Source organism: Notothenia coriiceps, unplaced genomic scaffold (assembly GCF_000735185.1).
Source record: "Notothenia coriiceps isolate Sejong01 unplaced genomic scaffold, NC01 NC01_scaffold00031037, whole genome shotgun sequence".
Lineage (NCBI taxonomy): Eukaryota > Metazoa > Chordata > Actinopteri > Perciformes > Nototheniidae > Notothenia > Notothenia coriiceps.
Window position 1 is genome coordinate 1 of NW_011363738.1, and position 16,967 is coordinate 16,967.

At 40.8% G+C, this 16,967-nt stretch overlaps 1 protein-coding gene across 4 annotated transcripts; it reads left to right on the top strand.

Moving 5' to 3' along the window:
- Positions 1-1,241: 1,241 nt before the first annotated feature.
- On the top strand, positions 1,242-16,397 carry LOC104959767 (neuronal calcium sensor 1). 4 transcript variants are annotated; one of them, XM_010787662.1, is made up of 10 exons: positions 1,242-1,475; positions 2,057-2,175; positions 3,153-3,295; positions 6,053-6,077; positions 10,166-10,304; positions 12,585-12,663; positions 13,239-13,327; positions 13,408-13,485; positions 14,561-14,668; positions 15,155-16,397. In XM_010787662.1, the coding sequence occupies exons 3-9, from the start codon at positions 3,232-3,234 to the stop codon at positions 14,657-14,659; spliced, it is 573 nt and encodes a 190-aa protein (XP_010785964.1). In that variant the 5' UTR covers positions 1,242-1,475; positions 2,057-2,175; positions 3,153-3,231; the 3' UTR covers positions 14,660-14,668; positions 15,155-16,397. The 4 variants fall into 4 exon arrangements, with proteins under 4 accessions (XP_010785964.1, XP_010785962.1, XP_010785965.1 ...); XM_010787660.1 differs by having other exon boundaries at positions 1,242-1,427; XM_010787663.1 differs by having other exon boundaries at positions 1,242-1,427; positions 3,161-3,295.
- Positions 16,398-16,967: the final 570 nt, after the last annotated feature.

The window sequence follows — 16,967 nt, forward strand, 5'->3', positions numbered from 1 at the left end:
AGGGGTGCAGTTCTGCCGGAGAGCACCAGAACGTCGCTCCGGAACTTTCACAAATTGCAGTACCCATAAGCACATGCCGCAGTTTTTGTGTGGCTGTGTCTTTAGTTGAAAGCCCAGTGGCGATCTGTTCATCTGTCATACTGATCATACAGTCAATAACTTTGTTGTTATTAGCATCTGGTTAGCTAGCTATGCTAACGAATATAACAAGCTTTTTCTCCAACCAGTGAGGTAAAGGCACATCTTTATATGATCATTATAGTTATTATAAAAAAATAAGATAATAAAGTAAACTGGTATAAAAAAAACAACTATATGACAGTAAAATAAAGTTGTTATTAATAAACAAGAATACAGTTTGAAAGGGGAGTGATTTGTAAAATATCCATAAAGAAAAAGAATCTGCTTACAGTTCTGTTTCATATGGGTGTTGAGAGATGTATCCATAGATCTCTTCATGTTGCTCTCAAAGTGCACCAGATTGACGTTTTTAACTTCAACATTTTAAAAAAAATCTTCCCGGGGGAGCATGCCCCCCGGACCCCCGTAGAGGAGGTTAGGTCCTCCCCCACTTAAATCATGTCCACATAGATAGGAAACTAAATACATTTGCTCACATCTTGTGTCCATATCTTTCTGTTTTGGTGGTCATGCCACAACCGTGTCATGGTATAATATCTGGATTAAGAGGTTGCTTTTTCTTTGCACAGCATGAAAGAAAGGCGAAATGATGATGGCTGTGATTTTAGTACTTTTAAGCAGAGGTCAATAATTTGTATGGCCCTCGGAGGATGTTGTAAAAATTGAAATGGCCCTTGAGAGGAAAAAGGTTCCCCACCCCTGCTTTAAAGCATAGCCAGCAGCCTTATAAATGTAACATTACAACTCTTGAGTTTTTACATTATATGCCATTACTAATTATACAGCTCTTGCCAAACTAGGTTTCAAATTGATAATAACAACACACACTTGTGCAATGATTAGCTAAAGTCAAAGTGCCTCCGTTCATCAACCATGTGAACCCACATCAAAACCCTATATTCACATCATCAATGTTGGGCATACCATGCACCTAAAAGTACCACATCTGCCTCTAACTCTACGAAAATTAGATAATATAGCGTTAAAGAGTGAGTTTGGGCTCATATATATATGAGAGGGCACGTGGAAAGGCTCTTAAAGATGGATACAAAGAGTCCCTGTATGACCAGTGGTACCGCGACGTCAGTGTCTCTGGCACGGAGCACGGGTTGGTCGGAGCCAGCAGCAGGAGCAGCAGCAGCAGCAGCAGCAGCAGCAACGTCACCCTCTGACGCCGGCATCAGAGCAGCACGGGCGGCCATCCACGCAGCAGCGAGTCGCTCCGGAACTCGGCGGAGGAACACAGCTCGCTTCTTCTGGACTGACTTTCCGCTCTTGTTACTCAGGTAAACCCCGAAGTCGCATTACATGGAAACGCTTTCATTCATTTCAAGGTGAGTTTTATGTGTTTTTTTTGTGTTCACCCAAAAAGGAACTGCGTTTTGGTAACGACCGTTGCGAGTACAATGACAAGCAAGCTCCCCGCACAGGAGCTGTTGTACTGTGGCCATAAACTGTGTGTTGCTATGGTAGTGCCAGGCAACGTCCCACCTGCTGCTGCAACTGTGTTTCTCACTCCTGTCAACCAAAACAAACATAAATAAATAGAAACAAAGCTCCTTTTTCATACGTGTTGATTCAGCCATTCACTGTGAATTTAAGTGCGTGTGTGTTTGAGATACGCTGTTTTCACAAGACTTGGATGGGATGGATAATTTCTTAGACCTTTTTAAGATGATACAGCCATTTCAGTTACTCATTGGAAACAATTGCCTTTATTATAGCCTCTGCACTTCCATTTTTAACACTCGTCCTGCTCCACATTAGCGTTGCCTGCAGCTTTTGCAGACAGTAGAAAGGTCCTTGCCTGTTTTCAGTGTTTTTTCAGTCAACTGCACACATGTGTCTGTTGCTTAGGTGATAACATAACGTATGCTTCCCTTTGTAACTGCTGTTTGTCTGTTTATTTCCATAGTGTCAACAACACCTAGGACGAGAAAGCTTGACCTAACAAAAGATGGTGATTACAAGTGTGGCATTCCTCAGATGGACATCACTGGCCATGGACATGAAGACCAGATGTTTGCAGTAAAGGTGCTTATTGCATACATACAGTAGTTTTCTATTCAGAGGCTTAGACAGCTGCTGTAGTTAGGAATCAGTGCATGCCAACGCAAGGCCCGTGATACAAAGAAATGCCATCATGCCTCGTCTCCTGTCTGCTGTGACCGAGGAGGAAATCACTATCCCATGCTGTCTTGAAGAGAGGAAGGAGGGAAAATAATGAGTCAGAAAAGAGAAGAAAGGAAACCTGTCACTCTTCAAATCTGCCTTTTAAGCTTGGTAGACAGCTTGCACACTTATTTTAAGAGCAAGACCAGATCTTTTTTCAGCTGGCATCTAGAACCATGCTGAGCACTTGCTTGTTTTTGCTATCCATAAATTATTGCTGTAACCTTTTTACTTTTTCTTACATTTTGATATCTCTATAAACTCCAGGGTTTAGAGTCGACGCTTTAACTGAGTGCGAAGTGCAGCAGGGTGCATCCAAGATGAGCTCTGTTCATTGTGTTTTAGTTTACACACACCTCCTTATCTGAGCTGTCAAGAGGGAGGATTCTTTTTTACAGTAACTTACCCAGAGCGAGAGAGATAGTTGTGGGAAAGGAGGGGTGGGAGGAGTGAGAAGAACAGAGAATGACTGTGAGGGAGTGAGCGTGCTTAACCCAGCCACCGAGTGACTCTTGTATCCAAGGACGAAGGTAGCAACGCATCTAAACGCCACTCTTTGCCCACAGACTGCGATGAAGAAATGAGGGCATAGGCACTCAGCGGCGCTCGTATAGACTCAACAACCTGCAGGTTCTTCTTCCCAGGGCCCCTGTCTGGAGTACCAGGGCTGATGACTGAGCAAATCATGACTGCAGCTATAGTTAACCACACAGAATGTTAGACTCGGCTTGAATAGGAGTTTCCTTTTCTTTATTTTTTCTCCAAAACTAAAGCAAGTTTTCTTATTTACCGGTGTCATTGCACCTAAACTGGCCCACATTTGTGTATGTTTTTGGCAGAGGATCAGACTGGAGAGGAGGGAGTAACAGGTTCTGCGCGCCAAGGTGGATTTGGAGGTGTGGAGGAGAGCTGAAGATCATGGGGAAATCAAACAGCAAGCTCAAGCCAGAGGTGGTGGAGGAGTTGACAAGGAAAACCTACTGTGAGTGCCTTCACGTCTTTTTCTTTGTTTCCTTTTCAGCTAGTCGTTATGAAGCAAATCAACCTTCTTTCTAAAAGTAAAAGACCATACAGTATGTGAAGGGAAATCAAAATGTCTCCCCCCCCCCCCCCCCCCTGTTTTTCTTTTCATGTTGTACAGTAAATAGCCCTGCCTGCTGGGATGTATCGGGATTCTTCACCCGTTTCCCGTTATCGACAAAACAGAGCTACAACGAAATGTCAGCTGGGAATTGGCTCCCTGTTGGATTTAAATTTACATTTAAATGTTGTGTAGCAAATTGTGATTGGTGAAGGTCTTGCAAAAGTTGCAATCAGCATCTTTAAATCATGCTGAAGGGATCTATGAATATGGAGATTCTGAGTTTGTATCTGCTATCGAGCGAGGGGTTCTAGAGATTAGGGTTATTTATCGACGATCTCCCGCTGAACAAAAATGTTAAAGCAGATTTTTCAATCAAGTTTGAACAGATTTGACATTTATAATTACTACTGCAAACACTATATTCATAATTTCCGTGTTATTTCTGGAGCAAAGCATTGGTATTATTATTATTATTTAAGCAGTAGAGTGTGCAGGTGTGGGTGGGAGTTGACATCCATTGCTGCTTAATGACAGTGCTGTTTGTGTGATGGGTCTCTCCAGCAGAACCATGGTTGGCTGATGTGGCAGGAAATTGATGTGGAGGAAGATTGGGCTTCGTGCTGGGCTGGGCTGTTAGCGGCTGTCCTCTACTCCCTCTCTTTCTCTTTCCCTCTTACCCTTTCGCCCTGTCTCCATCGCTTTATCCCCTAATTGCCCTCTTTGAGCTGGGAATGGAATAGTATAATTAGGATCTTATCTGGTTAGCATCGCTGAGAGGGGCACCAAGCTTTCTCTCCCTGCGTGATCATTCTCCCTTTCTCTGTTGTTACTCTATCATTTCAGCTTTCCTTCATCCTGTTGCCTCTTTCTCTTGCCCTCCCATGAGAAGCTTTGTCTGCCATTTAAGTGTACTCTCCTTGTTTGGTTCTTTGACATATTGGGGACTTGGTGAATTTCTCAGTGCCTATGAGTTTTTCTTTAAGCGTTAGAGAAGGTAGGGTGTTTTTTCCCCAGCAAATGATGCCCTCTTTGATGACAGGGAACTAACAAGGCTAGTCGAAAAATAAGTCCTGTTTTAGTTTAATAGAAGATATCTGTCCCCATTTGTTTGACATTAAAAATGTCCCCATCTTCATAATAACATGTTAATGACCTTGCACTTTAAATAAAACACCATTGAGCTGTGCCAGGGCTGTGGCTATACAGGGTTTTTCTTGTTATTAGAGGAAAGTGTGGGAAGTGGTTGCAAAATCCTCACCTGTACTTAAAGAGAGTGTTTAATTCAAACCAGAAATAATTTTCCAAATTACTACACTACATGGAAATACCAGCCACCCGATTAAAATGTCTGCAGGATGTAGGCTAGGCCCATGTAATGGCAGGATGATTTTGTAAGTTGTCAAAGCCATGAAGAGGCTCACATTGACAGAGTGCAAGCTGGATTCTCGCAGAGCCTGCAGGGTCAACCAGCTGTATGGGTCCTGCACTTTCCTTCAAATGGTTTATTTCATTATTACCCCTTTGCCTCGGACTGGAAATATGTAATAAAATGTGTTATCAAATTGAAGCCGTGGTAAATTGCCTCACTTTCAGACTTTTTTGACCAATTGTATGGTAGCTTAGCTTGGATGACAGTCGTGAGATTGACCGTGACATTTATTGTGCAGGAAAGGGTCACGTGACTGGTTTCCTGGTGACATTCTGAGTAGAAAATTGATGCCGAGACACATGCAGCTGAAGGCTATAGCTGGCCTCCCTATCGATAGCCGCTGTATGATTCTGTTCCATTGCGTATACTTATGAAGTGATCTCATGGTGAAACATGTTTGTTTCCTGACCACAATATATGTTTGTGTTGGCTATTTGATCATTTCATTCCCTATAAATGTCTTGTTTGTCAAGAGTGAATGTCTTGGAATGAGACTCTTTGTTTCCCCTTGTGTACCGTTGCAGTAACCATGACTATGAGTTGCTTAAGGTTAAACATTACTGTAGAAGATATTGTTGATTAACTAACTAACTATTTGTATTTATAAGGCTATTGCTTTGCCTCTGGCCTAGCGTAAGTGTTACAATAGACAATATTTAATCCTCAGACTTGCGGTGCCATGCTATCAGAAAGTCTCTCTCATAGGACCAACTAGTCAAAATAATGCTATTGATTTACAGCCCTTGTTTTCATTAGCAAACCCAGAGGCCAAAGGGACAAATACTGCTGTCGTTCCTTGACAGAAAGTGAAGAGACAAGAGAAAGCCATTGGGGATCGGTTGATTAGATACAGGCAGATAATGGTGTTTGAGTGGGCATTCAAACTATTATCTCTCTTAAATCTGTGTCTGGACTTCCCTTTAGTCTTGTTTGTCTTTTGTGGCTCTCTAGGGTTAACTCCCACTTGTCCTCTACTATCCAGGCCAGCAAAAAAAATATTATTCATTTCCTCCGATATAATTCATTATTCACTCAACTAAACAAGCTGTTTGTCTAATAATTGCATGTTTTGTTACACCCTTGAGTAGTTTTAGATGATATAATGTGAAAGGATTGGGGCAAAATGATTAACAATGCTACTGCTTGGCTCCTCTGTATCCTCCTCTGTATCTAATAGCAACCCAACTTTTCCTCTGAGCTAATGTCACTCTCTTTTTCTCTTACAGTTACAGAGAAAGAGGTGCAGCAGTGGTAAGTATGTGCTTTCATTTTTAATGACATTTTTACATGCCTGATGTGAAGCTAGTCATATATTAGCGATTTTGTTTTTACTGGCATAGCTCTCTGTAATCAGGAGGGGTCTTCTCTCGACCCACTTAGATAAAGGATTCTTATGTTGTGCGTCCATAGATAGTGTATTTATATTTGGTTTGATCGTTGATTTGAAGCAACCTCCCTCACTCTGCCCTGAAGACAGATGTGTTCTTAAAATAGAATGACTTTGAAGCCTTGCTGAGACTGAATGACTTTGAAGGCTGATAACACTGATACAAACATTTCCATGATGCATTCCTCAACAAACATGTATGCTCTATTAGCAAAAGGATGACTGATAACAGAAGAGTGACTGGGGCTTAAGGTTGTTTCATTTTCAGGTATGTAATCACTCCATGGCCACAGAGTCCATTAGTAATCCTCTCTGTTGGATTTTTTGCCTATTATTCAGTGCGACCTGCACAGGAATCATCGTGCAGAGGTATGATCCCTGGCTGTATATTTACTTGCATATATCAAAGAGAGACATATGTATTAAACCGAGACCCCTCAGGTCAGGGAAACACAGAGCTGTGGTGAGAGTGATCATTACAGTTAAGGTGTGAATTTCTGAACGTTTTTCTTTTCAGAATTTCACAGCCGCCAGCACAGGGATCAGACCCACTACGTCTTCATTTACAGAGTTGATTCAAGCATGAGCGTAGTCATGACTTTTGTTTGCAGTGCATGCCGCTCTTAGGCTATTGTTTCTTTGGAAATGAAAGGTAAAGAATAGAGTATATCAGAAGAGAGAGCACTGTAATAAAATGATCACTCTTCCATGTTCACATTTCAATCCTCCTGCTTGGGGTTTTTCCCAACCTAATTCTGCATGCATGAAAAGATCTCTGTCTCCTGATCTAGACTCTTGTACCCTGTTAGGGGGCTTACAGGAGGGGGTACACACACTGCCACACAGCAGCATTAGATATCATTGGGCATTGGCAGGTCAAGATCTTAGAGCTGGCTTGTCACTGGGGCTGACTGAGTGCACTGTGGCGGAATACCCCCCACCCCCCCAGGCTGTGCAGCCAGCTAGCTCAGCATCACTCTCCCTGTTTTTCACAGCAAAGTTTGCACGAGTCCTCACTCGAAGATCAGCGGCAATCAACACGGCTGAGTGTGAGGGATGAGAGGGAATTTTACCAGGGGAAATGCCAGATGGCGTGTAATTAGAGCACAGGCGCAGACATAGAAGAATTAGAGGGGTTAGATAAATGCCTGCGTTGTGCATTAAATGTGTCCTTCCTAATTCTCCTCCAAGGGACAGCATTAGTGTGCTCCTTGCTCACCTGAAATCAATAACAATATGCTATAGCCCAGTGATGCTCCTGCCTGCTCTTCTGCACAATTATATAGCAAAACCCAACCATGGTAGATGCCAAGGAGAAGAAGCCAGTGCCAGTGATAAATACTTAATTTTCATGCTGGCCCCCCAGTGTGGTCCAATGCACAATGTCACGTCTGCTATGTCCCTGCAAGTGCAGTGCACTATTTCACTGCTTCGAGTACATTCTGGCTGTTTATGTGTCTTAGCACCAGTGTCACCAAGCCATGATGTGTGATTGGCAAATGAAGGTGATTCTGATTCTGATTCTGACAAATAGCTGACACTAGGCAAACATATTAACACTGGTACAGCGCCTTTACTGTACCCATGTACTGTAGATGTTTACTTTTGATTATGTAACTCCACTGGTATGTCAAATGGTAGTTAGCCTTGTGTATGTGTGATACCAAATACCTTGTTAGCAGAGTTGTGTGATAATCAACAGGCTGAAGATAACAAATAATTACTCGATGAAGGAAAACTCAAAGTGCATTGTAAAAACATTGATAGCTCAATCAATACTTATAATAATATTGTAAAAATATAAATACCTCGGGTTTTAGTTGTTTGTTTGTTGATACGTTAAACTTAAAGACTTGATTTGATTAAAACATCTTTTAAGATTAATTGATTTTTTTATTTGAGCTTTTATTTTATAATGTAAAGAAAAGAGCATGCAGGACACAGGAACGTTTAACATTGTTTGTATCAACAAGTTGAACTCTTTAGTGTTACTTAAAGTGGACCTATCATGCTATATTTGAATAATATAGTGTAGGACCATACCTATATAAGGCATATTTATACTTTTTATTTTTCAAAATACCAAACAGATCATGCATTTTAGCCATTCCTCATTTCGCTCAATTTAACACTGTCTTTTCAGGGCCGATTCTTTGAGAACAGCACCATCTACAGGCCTGGCATATGTACTACAGCGTCTCCAGCGCTTTGGAACGGCAATGTCCGTGGCTGTCTCCTCCTGATTGGTGGAGTTGGCCCAATAGCCGTAGCGCCACTTCTGTGACGTCATAGAAGTGTTCAAATCTGGATCAGTCTGTATCAGATCCGTTGCAGCCCCTTTTTAAGAGATTTGGGTATGGAGGAAAATAGAGAGGGTTGTGTTTTCTGACACTTGGTGAGTTCCCTGGAACACCGGGGACACATATTCATGTATAAAAGACGTACAAAAGTGCATTTTGCACGATAGGTCACCTTTAATGTTACTCATCAGTAAATGTATAGTCTGATAACGACACCAATATATATCTGTGATGAGCATAATCTGTATGTCAGGATAAACATTTCAATTAAATGTTGTCTGTTTATAAAGGAACAATGTCTGATATTTGACCCCTTTGAAATGTTTAAATAAGAGCAATATACCACTTCTTGTAATTGAAGAATTAAAATGTTTAACTCCTTTTTGTTCCTTATGTCTGCACATGTGACAAAAATAATTAGTTAATATAAATACTTAATGTTTGGCACTAAACAACCCTAATTTGATGTATTAGTCTTATTATTATTATTATTACTAATTACTCCGCTATACTTACTCTAGAATAGTGTGTGAATACATGTTTTAGTATCTCAAATATGTTACAGACTTTTTAATTTGGTTGCTAGGTATAATATTGCATAGTGTCACTATAAAACACACTAAAGAATTCAGGAAAGATGCGTAGCCTTTGGATTATTTATTGTTTAATTTGCACTGAATACTAATTAGATTGTAATATGCATGATATGTTAGCTAGGCTAACATTTCCCACATATTGTATCTCCAAATAATTAAAATGTGAGAATGAAATGGTTATGCTCTCTTCTTGCTGAACTGTTTCTCAGCTGCTCCTCAAAGCGTCTCTTCGACTAGTTGGAGCTGGCTTCATTATCTCCAAGGCAGATTAAAAGTAAAGAGTTTTTAAGAGGAGTGAAGAGCGAGAGTGAGAGTGGAAAAGATGTGTACTGGCCTCCATTCTTCAGAAGAACTCTCTCTCTCTCTCTCTCTCTCTGGCCGTAATTACAGCCCAGCCTTCCTCTGAATCACAGACGAACATGCAGTGCTCCCTTGTGCGTCATGTTTTGCTGCTGATCAAGAGCAAAAGCTTTTTGCAATTCTTTTTATAGAATGTTATTATTTCCTTGTTCTCATACTTTTCATCAAGCCTTTATTTTTGTAAAGGCTAACGCTCTCTTCCTCTTTCCTCAAGCTATTACAGTGTAGCTAGACTTTGAGGCCGTGGTTTTCCTTTTATAAAAACAAACTAGGAAGCCGCCTACCTCTGAGTGACTGCCCTTGAAATTGCTTATGAGATGCTTCTATATTTAGACTAATAGAGATATTACATTTCTCTCCCAGATATATCATTTCCAGCGGCGAAAGGAAGCTCTCAGACTTATCTATCAGCCACGCATATTATCAAAGAGGACTATAGAGTAATTTGATTAGAGTTAACCACTCTGGGCTTGCTATTGGATTAGGGCGATCGTCTTCTCTGTGAATGAGACAAAGGGCTTTGCACTTCACCTTTTTGATCTCGCACCATCTCTTTAAACTGAATCAGAATTCAGGGAGGAGGATGTGACTTCTGTCTGTTGTCATTGTTCTATAATCCTGTCTTATTTTATATATTTTCATCACATTATATATTTTAACTCTTAGTCTTATGTCTTTCTGTACTTTAATATTCAGGTACAAAGGATTTATTAAAGACTGTCCAAGCGGGCAGCTGGATGCTTTGGGCTTTCAGAAGATATACAAGCAGTTCTTTCCTTTTGGAGACCCTACGAAGTTCGCCTCCTTTGTCTTCAATGTTTTCGATGAAAATAAGGTTAGTGAAACATTTCTTATGTGTTATTGTGAGGCAGCAAGAACATCTTCTATCTTTTGTTGGTTCTCAATGACAAAGAAGTAGTTTGATGGTGGCTGTTTGTCCAGGGTTGCTGCTAGAGAAGGAACATGATACAAAGTGACAGTGTCTGAGGATAAAGCTAATCCAAAGGTAAAAAGAGGAAGAAGAATTCTTTGTCAGTTTTGCTGACCTTATTTATAAGTTATCAGTTTTTAACAGAAGGATTCAAAGGGCATGTTTAGTTATCTCAGTATGTAATAATTGCCATTTTTTGCTCTTTGTATTTTTATCTGCTATCTTTTTTAGTCACTATTTATAAAAAAAAAAGAAAACAGCACAGTGGATTCTGTTTTATAAAGAAACATGAGTCAATAGTAACACATATACGTAACCCTTCATTTCGTTCCAGAAATCAGTTTCCTAGAGAGCCAATTTCTTTTTCAAGAGGTGCCTGTATTTTCGTATTATTCTACGTCTCTCTTACGTGGGAGCATTCTCTAAGGATTTGATGATGTGATGAGAAAGCACATTTTAACAAGGCCAAACCGTTAAATAAACATTTGTCTAGGGTAATCCACCTAAACACAGCTGTAGATTATTTAAATGGTGTTCAGGAAGGCAAACTGTCGATGAGCAGCTCCCGGGATGCTGGCAAGCCCCTGGAGATTTATTGACTCAGTTAAGAGGCTTTGTGTCAGGAAGATCAGACAACCCGTCCGTCTGATGTTTATCTCTGACCTTCGTTAGCGTTCTGCTCCCCATAGTTAGATTATGCATTGATCTTAAAAGTATTTATGACTTATGTAATCAGCAATGCATGACTGCAGCATTGTCTGGCTGGACAGATGTCTGGTGGAGATAGAGAGAGCAGACCCCTGGGCAGTGAAGAGCTCTTTGCTGTCTTCTGAAAGCACAACCGTTAGCTGAACTCTGTCGCAGGTAGGAAGTTGTAGTAGAAAGTCTGAAACGTTTTTTTTGTAGCAACCAGTCCTTTAAGATCCGGTGAGAACATGAAGTCTGAAGGCTCCGCTAACAGAACATGGATTTGTACATTGGTGGAGGAAGTACTGAGATCTTTTACCTCAGTAAAATACCACCGTTTAGAAATACTATTACAAGTAATATCCTGCATTCAAAAGAATACTTAATTAAAGTGAAGAAATTAAAGCATCCACATTTCCTTAAAGTGCAAAAACAAATAATTTTGGAGAATATTAAATACACATTTAGAATATTATACTAATTGATGCATCATAGTGGTCGTGACTTTGTTGTTGCAGAGTAGCAGATTATGTTTTACTATATATAATGCCGGGTACCTTGTAACATTTCACGGAAAGATAAAGTTATCGCATAATACATAAATGATTTTCTTTTCTTATAATGAATTAGAATCCTCAATGTAACTAAAGTGTAAATGCAATACCTGCCACTTAATGGTAGTGGAGCAGAAGTACTTAAGTGTTTCCAATTATTTCTACTTTTTAAAGTACCTAAAAATTGTACTTAAGTACAGTACTTGTGCAATGTACTTAGCTGCTGCTCACCACTGCATTTGTATGCAAGATGGCATGTGTGGGGGGATGTCTTCTTGTGCCTATTAAAGCGATTACTTTGAGTAAGTCTAATGCAGTTGTTTGAAGCTGGGGGTCAGAACTTCAGTGAGTCGCTCAGAATTAGCCACTTTGAGCCATTTAAAGCTCTGGTTTTACATCTGATTATTATCCATGTTAGCAGACGGTTCTCTCCGCTGCAGAGTGTCCTTGCCGAAGAACGCTGTAGGCCACCATTTCGGGAGGTTAATTGGAATTTCAAGCTTCTGTGGTACGATTCAGAGCATAGGATTCTCACAAAGCTCAGAGGGATTAAGTGACAGAATATTTTATACCTTGTCCAACATAATTATCTGCCATGTCCATTCACAATGCAGAGTTATTGAAAAAGATGTGACATTTCTTTGCCCCAAATATCCAGCGGCTGGTTGTGTGCTGTTACTTTTTGGACATTGAGCCAGGTGCATCCATCTTATTAATGGCCACAGGTGACATATTTCTGCCTCAGGAAACAGCCAGGTGCAGGGCAAAAATAGAAGCTGAGTTGGAGTAAGCGTCTGGCCCCGTTTTTCAAGGACATCATGAAAGAACAGCAAGGAGCTGATGAGAGGACGGCTAGTGTGAAGCAAGATGCTCATCTTGTCTTTGGGCCATTTCCTCTCTAATGTTCTCTCTCTCTCTCTCTCTCTCTCATGCAACCCTGTAGGATGGACGCATCGAGTTCTCCGAGTTCATCCAGGCCTTGTCAGTGACCTCCCGGGGGACTCTTGATGAGAAGTTGAGATGTAAGAAGATGCAGTCTCCTCCCCTGTTTGTTGATATTTAAATGACAGGATGTAAGGCTGACTGCCATGTATGCATATGTATGAGGACTGTCGGTTTCTTAGAGAAAAGCAAATAGGGGATTATTAACAGCAAACAGTAGGCACATGCAACCTGGGGGTCATGACCCAATAGGTTGATGCCCTTTCTTGAAAATCAAACACTGTGGAAAAAAACTCTTTAAATCATTAGTATGTGCAGGGGTGCACACAATTTTGTGGGGGGGGGGTGGTGAGCTGTTTTTAGCGCAGTGCTGCTGTACAGACCGACGTTAACAGCAGCCCTGTCTGTGCACACGGAAACCGACTGTCGTCCGGTGATCTAACCGCCTTCTGGAAAAGCTTCACAAGTATGGAAAGCTGCTGCCTGTCTGTTCTCACCACTTCCAAATATAAAACAAAACACTATGTGCTTTTTATTCCATGAAAGATCTAAGTTTAATCTTTTGTTTTACATTATGAAGTCACAGGGGGGGGTTCTTATTCTAGTAAGGCCTCACCTGCCAAAATATTTATATTTAACACCTTTCTCTACACAGGGGCTTTTAAACTTTACGACCTTGATAACGATGGCTACATCACCCGAGACGAGATGTTAAACATCGTAGATGCCATATATCAGATGGTGGTAAGATGGTTTACCAGATTCCAAAGCATTACATCAACATTTTTTGAATGGTACAACATGTAATGATTTAATATCTTTAGGGGAACACCGTGGAGCTGCCAGAAGAAGAAAACACACCAGAAAAACGAGTGGACCGTATTTTTGCAATGATGGACAAGGTTAGTATTTTTACATTTAAGTATATAGTCACAAAAGACTTAAGTGATAGACAGTGATATTGCACAAGTTGTTGTACCATTGATGTTACTTTCTATAGTGTTACGTCAATCTTAGCCTGTTAAAAGTGCAGTAAAGATTATACGCTTTCTATAAAGAGAACTAAATCTGCCTTTGTTGCTACCCTCTGGGATCCTACATGGACACTGTTAAGTTTAGAGCGGTTAGCTGTAGCCATCACAGCGTCACTAACACCGCCTGCAGTCTATAAACATCATATATAGTCTCCACCACCACTAGCCCTCGGTGCTAATGTCCATTCCCTCAGCCCCAAGAACCTACTCTGCTTTAGTGGTGTGTGTGTGTGTGTGTGTGTGTGTGTGTGTGTGTGTGTGTGTGTGTGGTATGCTGAATCGGTGGAGTGTGTCTGCAGGTGGATTGTGCGGACGTCAGATATTTCCTACTATATGAGTCAGAGTGTGGTGTGTGTGTTTGTGTGTGTGTGGTGTGTGGTGTGGGTGTGTGTGTGTGTGTGTGGTGGTGTNTAGTAGTAGTAGTAATAGTAGTAATAGTAGTAGTAGAAGTAACAGTAGTAGTAGTAGTAGTAGTAGTAGTAGTAGTTGTAGTAATAGTAGTAGTAGTAGTTGTAGTAGTAGTAGTAATAGTAATAGTAGTAGAAGTAGTAGTAATAGTAGTAGTAGTAGTAGTAGTAGTAGTAGTAGTAGTAGAAGTAGTAGTAGTAGTAATAGTAGTAGTGTGTAGTAGTAGTAGTAGTGTGTGTGTGTGTGTGTGTGTGTGTGTGTGTGTGTGTGTGTGTGTGTGTGTGTGTGTGTGTGTGTGTGTGTGTGTGTGTGTGTGGCCGGCCAATTAGACTAGCTGTGCAGCACAGCAGCACTTATAGTGATTTGTATTGGCAGAGAGTGGCTACCATCCAAGAGCACTGAACCAAAGATCAGTCCAACAGCACAGATAAGCAGCAACATTAGCTTAAGAGGCTTTTTTGCCCCCTGCTGGTAAATGCATGTTAAAGCATTAAAGGGGCTTCAGTTTTATCTCTTTCTTATGTTCCTCTTTCAGAATGCAGACGGGAAGCTGACTCTGCAGGAGTTTCAGGAGGGTTCAAAGGCAGATCCTTCTATTGTTCAGGCATTGTCTCTCTATGATGGGCTTGTGTAGGAATGTAAGGTGAGTGGGTTTTATTGAGCGAGTGGCTGCGTGCATCTGTGCATGGCTGATTAACAAGCCCAGGTCGTGCTTTAACTCCAGGATAATATTTTCTTAGTCTTTATTCAGCAGAGCAAAGAATAAAAAAGAAAGGAAATTCCTTCTGTGGGCTGTAACCAAAGTGAAGAAGCCACTTTCAGCTCTCAGTTTGTTCCTATGAATTATTCAAATGGCCCACTTGTTTGCTGGCAATCAAATAGTCTTGTAGTGCTGAGTGAGGAGCGAGACAGCCCTCTGCTCTCACTGCTTAATGTAATGCACCGGCCGCTGCCAATTGTTGCTGACATCCTGTTCAGCGTTTTGTCAACTGCGAAGTGAGCTCTTGAAGACATATTTCCGACAGTAGCTCTGTTTAGTGATTTCTCCTGCATGCTCTGAACACACCCATGTTTGATGACACCCTTTTACTGTCCTCTATTCACTGATGATCATCTTACAACTTCTCAGATGGATCCAACTCAGCATCCACAAACCAATCCAGCGCCATCACACCTGCAACGAGAAGAAGCCACTTTAAACTCGCTCACCTAGAAGTGGACTGAAAACTCTTTGTGGCAGTAGCTGTTCGTCTTACATTTCCAGTTCGGATTGTAAACAAGTATATCCTCTGATGTGACAGAGAAGTCAGCAAACCATCAGCAAATCCCTCAGTCATTTATCCGTGCTTCTACAGATCTGTTGCACCACCTACACCCTTGAGTGTTGTGGACTGTGTGCGAGCATTTCTTCAAACGCAGTGTTGTGATTTCCCAATGCACAGTCCAAGGAACAAAATTCCCTTTTCCGAGATGTTAGTGTGTGTCTTGTTCACATACTGTCAGTCTGAGGATGCATGTGAAGCGCTCAGAGGAACTGTCCTGCTGCTTCACCACCAGATGGAGAGACTTGAAACCTGGGAGAATCTAGCAAAACGTGTTGCTTGGTGATCATTTGAGCACTTACTAAAAGTTACAAAGCAGTATAGTGTACAATGTATAATGTAAATAGAATGGTAATTTATTTTCTGCTTTGCTGCGTTTATGGGAATTTCCTCATAAGTATTGAATGAAGTTTTATTTTTTATGAAAGGTGTTGAAATGTATTGCACTGTATTTCTCATTATTTGGGGATTTATTTTCTTCAGACGTTCAAAAGTTTCCTTTTTCCTGAGAGAATGGGGCTTTTTATTTGAAGAAGAGCGTTGAAGGACCCGGAGGTTACTCTGGATTATTTGACTATGTTTGCAGTCTCTGCATCCTATTGTGTTTTTATTTCCCCGTTAGCACTAGTGTCTGCACTGTTGCACAGCCACATCCTGAACAACATGACCAACACAGCCAATTCTCACAGCTTACATCTGAACTGAGGCTCATTATTTCTTTTGAGAGCATCATACTCCACCCTCAGCACACACACAGCCTGGTCATTGAGACACGGGCACAAACAGACATCAATTCTGGTTGTAAAGTTTTTTGCGAGCTCTGTTGTTGCAATTGTCCACTTGTATTTGTCCTGTGAGAGGCCAGAGCATGTGATGATGCCTTTTTTTTTCCATTGTTGGATTGTTTTATTTACAGCATTAAGATGTTTTATCAGCTTGACTGATTTTATGCCTTATGCAAATGATAATTTACTAAATGATAAATGTCATTTACCTGTTGATTAACGGTATAAAAGCACACAATAAAATGCATTTAAGTGGCTGACTTTTCTATTGCTTCATTCTTAGTCTTTGTACTTCATTAATATTGAAACGTTTTTATGTTCAGGTACTTGGATAATAACTGTTGCTCAAATATGTATTTCAAAGCGACTTTCTTTATGATCCACAATGAATCACTTCTGAAAACGATAATTTATAACCTTTAGTAATTGCATTGTATCCAAAATTGAAATAGGATCAGTATGGCCTTGAGCTTCTTCACTTATCGAAAAATAATATAATTTTGAGCGTGTGCCATGTTTCGAAACACAGAACCGTGCCTATTTGTTCTGTGATAAAAGTCTCCACTGATTGGTTGTGAAAAAACAATGAGGTCCCTGAGTTAATGAGGCTCCTTGGCTTTAGAAGCTGCTAGGCCTGCTCAGACCTGCTTTCTGTTTCTTATCAACAGCTAAGATATATCAAGATGTGGAGGTCAGGAGGGTCCGGAGCTTTGATCACAGGCTGTTCTGTGCTTTATGTCCATCTTTCATTCACTTTGTATTTTATAGCAGTTTTAAAAATAGCATCTGTAACTAAATGAAGAGAGCAATCGGCTTCTTGTCTCAGAAATACGCT